At 31.7% G+C, this 5,481-nt stretch overlaps 1 protein-coding gene across 4 annotated transcripts in view; it reads left to right on the top strand.

Annotated features, from left to right (window-relative positions):
- Window positions 1-3,208, top strand: part of ARL6 (ADP ribosylation factor like GTPase 6) — a 36,753-nt gene extending 33,545 nt beyond the window's left edge. For all 4 annotated transcript variants that reach the window (XR_895677.2, XM_023528471.1, XM_011356397.2 and 1 more), the window contains one exon: window positions 465-3,208. Coding sequence is in view for 3 of the 4 variants with exons in the window: in XM_011356397.2 (XP_011354699.1) it covers window positions 465-490 (26 nt within the window). In the remaining variant the exon portion in view is untranslated. The remainder of the gene's footprint in view (window positions 1-464) is intronic.
- The last annotated feature ends 2,273 nt before the right edge of the window (window positions 3,209-5,481 follow it).

The raw sequence follows: 5,481 nt of genomic DNA, 5'->3' as shown, positions 1-5,481 counted from the left end.
TGTAGCATTTAAAGCCATCATATTGATAATGACTACAATGTTAGGAGAATTGGAGTGTTGGAAGCATTATGAGGGTTGCAGAGAGCAGCACAGAAATGCATAAGAGCTGAAGCCTCATTAAATGGAAAGAACTGATATTTCAACAACTAGTAATAAAAGTGTATTATGCAGAGATACAAAGGTACTCACCTAAAGGGGGGTTAGTTGGAAGTAGTTGCCTATGAAAAGAGAAAGAGGAGATGAAGCAAGGGACTTCTGTATTTTATACAAGCTCTGCAGAACTAATTGACTAATTATTTGCATGTATAACTTTGACAAAAATAAAAACTAGTATCAATTGTGCTTTAAAAAAATGGGTGTGTGCATGTGTTTCTACCATGTTCTTATTGATTTGTTTCAGATTACATTAGAAAATAGATTTTTGCCCTGTAGAGACTGATAATTTCTTGTTTATTTTTTATCAGATCAGATCCAGGCTGTGAAGACATGAAAAGATAATATTTGGAAATGTCAACAATTGTCAAATCGTGGAATATATCTTAAGGCAAACTGAATACTTTAAAATTTTTAAAAGATGTTTGTGCATCTAAGAATATAATAATTTGCTTTTACGGACTCTAAATGAGCTTTATAAGAACATAGGACTTCAGGTATGTTAATCTGGCCATTAATTTTATGAAAACTAAATCCTCAGAAAGGCTCCCCAGAATTATTAGCTTCTTGGTAAAGGTCTACATTTTATTGTAATGAGAATGTTTAAAGTCAGTTAAAATTCATCTCGATATCTCCTCATGAATTATGATACCTTTAATGTATTTTATTTTTTTAATTGTCTTCTGAAAGTTTAGTTTGCAGTACGACTTTGCAGTATAATTGTGCTTATGAAAAAGAACTTTAAATCTTTATAAGGGACCATGGGTAATTAATGTATATTAGATTTTTAGTATATGTCACCATCAATAAAATATAAAATATAATGTACCAACTAGTGTACTTTGTTTATGCTGAAAAGAATAATGCTGTGTTAATATGGTGTTTGGTGTTTTTACTGTCAAGCATTTGTAAGTTATCTGAAACCAAGTTATACTGAATTTGCTTACCCAGCGAATCTATATTGAACAGCTCTATACCTGTACTAGTCTAGCATTATCCTACAGAGTGGTGATACAAGATAAATAAGACATTTCTTATCCTCAGACAACTTAAAATTTAATGAGGGCGAATTTGAGAACATTTTCATACATTGTATCTAATTCTGTTTCATTGGCTGAATGGAAATATTGACCTGAAGATTAAGAATTATAAAAATGAATTGTGTGATTCTTCAATAATTGTTATAACTGACTTTTTTCCTTCAAAATGCTACCAGTTTACCATAGTACTTTGTTAAAATAGATTGTAACTGGCCAAACAATGTTTTTTTCTGAGCATAAACTGCTACATAAATGTTCTTTAAGATTTTAGACATATCTTGGTTATCTACTGTATGCAAATTGTTATTCTCACAATTTAAAGATCACTTACAATTGTGAACTCAAAATAGAAACTTTGAGTTTAAAGTAACCATTTGGAAACAGTGTTTAGAACAATGGTGTCAGTTCTAAAAAACATAGCATATAAAGAAAATGTAATATACAATATGTGATATCTTAAACATCCTTAGCTGTGAAATGATAAAAACAGAAAGTAAAAGGTAAATGAGTAATAAAGATGTGTTATAGTAACTGCAGTAGTGGCATGTTTCAGAGATTTGAATAAAATAATTTAAAAACTACAGTAAAAATTCTATAATCCAGTTTCTCATAGCCAAGAAGTCCCAGTGATTTATAATTTAACAAATTGAAAGTTATCCAGACTATTTCAGTGGTCCAGCGTTTTAAGCTAGCTTGCCAGCTTCTCATTAAATGTTTTGATGAGGATAAAAACTGAGACTCATTAATCGAGAATTGACTCACATATGAAAAGGACATGATGAAAACACTGAATGTCATTTAACAAAAAACTGGTATGCTGTAACTATTTTAGGAGGATGGAGAAAGGGGTGTTTAAGAGAATTCAGATCCTCATCTACCATACGATAATAATAATAATAATAGTTATTATGTGATCACTATATTTTGAGCAAGATATTATTATTAGACATGTGATTTTATGTCATTTAATCCTTACACTAACCTTATATGGTAGGTTCTATTATTTGTTTTACAGACAAGAAAACTGAGGCCTAAAAAAGTTAAGTAATTTGCTAAAGGTCACAGAGCTAATAAATGGTGGTACTGGGATTCAGAACCAAACAATCTGTTTCAAATTGATGATTCAAGAGTCAGGAGTATTGCACATATTAGAGATATAGAAGTATCTGCCATAAGAATAGCTAAAAGGGTTGAAAAGACTCTCACTGGGGAGTGAGATCAGGCTGGGTAGGGGAGAGGTCAGAGATAAAGGACAACTATTTTTAAGTCTATTAACACTTTGAATTTTAAATTTTGAATGATAAATATACTCAAAACTATTGTGCTATTAAGTTAATTAGTATTCTACAAACTACAGTGACTCATACCTATGCAGATATTTAGAAGAAAGAGAATACTTTCTCTTTTATTTTCATGAACTCCAAATCTAGTTTATATTCTGTAGAAGCAAGTTGGGCAACAATAGTCACAGGATGCCATATAAGTGTGTTTAAGCTGAGGTTATTGCATTTTATTTAACACATGCAATTAAAATTTATTGCATTAAAACTCAAGCAGGTATTTTTTTATGTTTAGACATCACTGTGTTATAAAGTTTAATTCATTGAGCTCTACATTTCAATATAACACCTCATAAAGTGTTCAAAACATCCTATTGTACATTTTGCATTTATGTGGCCCTATTTATATGTAGCCCTATTCAACCTGTGCTTTGTAAATCACAAAAGGGCTGAGTTTTATATATTTACTTTTCATCTATAAGTTGTCTGCTAAAAATTATGAGTTGCCTCCTGATTTCTTAGGGTTTTTTTTTCTTTTGGAATTTTTGGCACACCATGTTGGAATTTCCATGCATATATGCAGATACTCTTGCAAAAAGGGCAGATACATCCTACATGCAACTCTGGTACATTTAAAATACTGTAGCATTTTAATGGACTTTGTACATATTTTCTGCTTTCTGATTATTCCTCTTCTTAATTTAAAAGAATAAACCGATTGAAAGTTCACTTAAATGGATGTTAAAATAAGTTTGTTTCTGTGGCTGAAAAATACTGTAATGATTGAGAAATGGTTATTGTATTTAATTGACTGTTTCAGATAACTTACTTATTCCATTTTCATAGTGAATCTTTGTAATTAAGGATGATCCTGCAGGGGTTTGCAAGAGACTGCCTCAGGACCATTATTCTTCTTCCTTCTGATCACTCGATTTTAATGCCACAGTTGGAGGCTTCATCAATGTGTGTTCAACTTTTTTCTGGTGATTTAGAATAAACCAAGAAGTGCAAATTAAATACTCTCCATGTTTCAAGTCACTAAGTAATGCTAGATAGTGGTCATACAGGAATCGTAGGTATTTTGAAAATAAAATTTGGTTAGAAATATAGTAGTAATTCTTCAATGAACATTGCGGTACATAAATCTTTACAGATAAATAATTTCAGATATGGGGATAGATATCCATAAGAGGAATTGCTGGGTCGTATGGTAATTCTAAATTTTTTTGAGGAAACTTTATACTGTTTTCCATAATAGCTGTACCGATTTATATTCCCACCAGCAATATATGAGGGTACCTTTTCCCCAAAAACCTCTCTAACACTTGTTATTACTTGTCTTGTTGATAATAGCCATTCTTACAGGTGTGAGATGGTATCTCATTGTGGTTTTGATTTGCACTTCCCTAATAGCTAGTGATGTTGAGCATCTTTTCATATGTTTGTTGGCGATTGTATGTCTTCTTGGGAGAAGTGTCTGTTTAGGTCCTCTGCTCATTTATTAATTGGATTGTTTGGGGGTGGTCGTTTTTGTTGTTATTGAGTTGTGTGAGTTCTTTGTATATTTTGGATATTAGGTCCTTATCGGAGACTTTGCTTGCAAATGTATTTTCCCATTTGGGTGGTTGTCTCTTTACCTTGTTGACAGTTTCTTTTGCTGTGCAGAAGTTTTTTAGTTTGATGTAGTCCCATTAATTTATTTTTGCTTTTACTTCCCTTGCCTTTGAGGTCAAATTCATAAAATCTCCTCTAAATCAAAAGATCATGGGTTTAGTAGCTATGTTTTCTTATATGCAATTTATTGTTTCAGGTCTTATATTTAGGTCTTTGATCCATTTTGAGTTCATTTTGGTGTATGATGACAGATAGCCTACTTTTATTCTTTTGTATGTGGCTTTCCAGTTTTTTCAGCACCGTTTATCAAAGAGGTTTTCTTTTCTCCATTGTATGTTTTTGGCTCCTTTGTCAAAAAGTATTTGCCCACAGATACGGGGATTTATTTCTGGGCGCTCTACTCTATTCCATTGGTCTGTGTGTCTCTTTTTCTGCCAATACCATGCTATTTTGATTATTGTCACTTCGTAGTATGATTTCAAGTCAGGCACTGTGATACCTCCAGTTTTGTTATTTTTTCTCAGGATTGCTTTGGCTGTTCGGGGTTTTTTGTGCTTCCATACAGATCTGATGATTTTGGTTCTATTTTTAAAATGTCAATGGGATTTTTTATGGGGATTGCTTTAAATCTGTATATTGCTTTGAGTAGTATAGCCTTTTTAACTATGTTTATTTTTCCAATCCATGAACACAGAATATCTTTCCATTTCTTTGTGTCTTCTTCAATTCCTTTAATAATGTCTTATAGTTTTCAGTGTTTAGGTCCTTCACATGCTTCGTTAAGTTTATTCCTAGGTATTTTATTCTTTTTGTTTCAATTGCAAAAGAATTTTTTTTTTCATTTCTTTTTCTGAAATTTCATTGTTAGTATGTGAGAACACCATGGATTTTTGTACATCGATTTTGTATCCTGAAACTTACTGTATTTGTTTATTGTTTTTAATAGTTTTTTGGTGGAGACTAGAGTTTTATATATAAACAATCATATTGTCTGCAAAAAGTGACAGTTTGACGTCTTCATTCCCAATTTGATGCCTTTTATTTCTTTCTCTTGCCTGATTTTCTAGCTAAGACTTCCAGTACTATTTTGAACAAGAGTGGTGAGAGCAGACAACCTTGTCTGGTTCCTGATCTTAAAAGGAAGGCTTTTAGTTTTTCACCATTAAGTATGATATTAGCTGAGGATTTGTTATATGTGGCCTTTATGTATTGAGGTACTTTTCTTCTATACCCATTTTATTAATCATAAACGGTTGCCGTATCTTGTCAAATGTTTTTTCTGCTTCTATGGATATGATCATATGATTTTTATCCTTTATTTTGTTTACATGGTGAATCACATTGATCGATTTAGAAACAACTGAAATGCCCTTCAGTAGATGATTGGATAAAGA

Source organism: Pteropus vampyrus, unplaced genomic scaffold, assembly GCF_000151845.1.
Source record: "Pteropus vampyrus isolate Shadow unplaced genomic scaffold, Pvam_2.0 Scaffold26, whole genome shotgun sequence".
NCBI lineage: Eukaryota > Metazoa > Chordata > Mammalia > Chiroptera > Pteropodidae > Pteropus > Pteropus vampyrus.
This window is presented reverse-complemented; position numbering and strand designations above follow the sequence as displayed.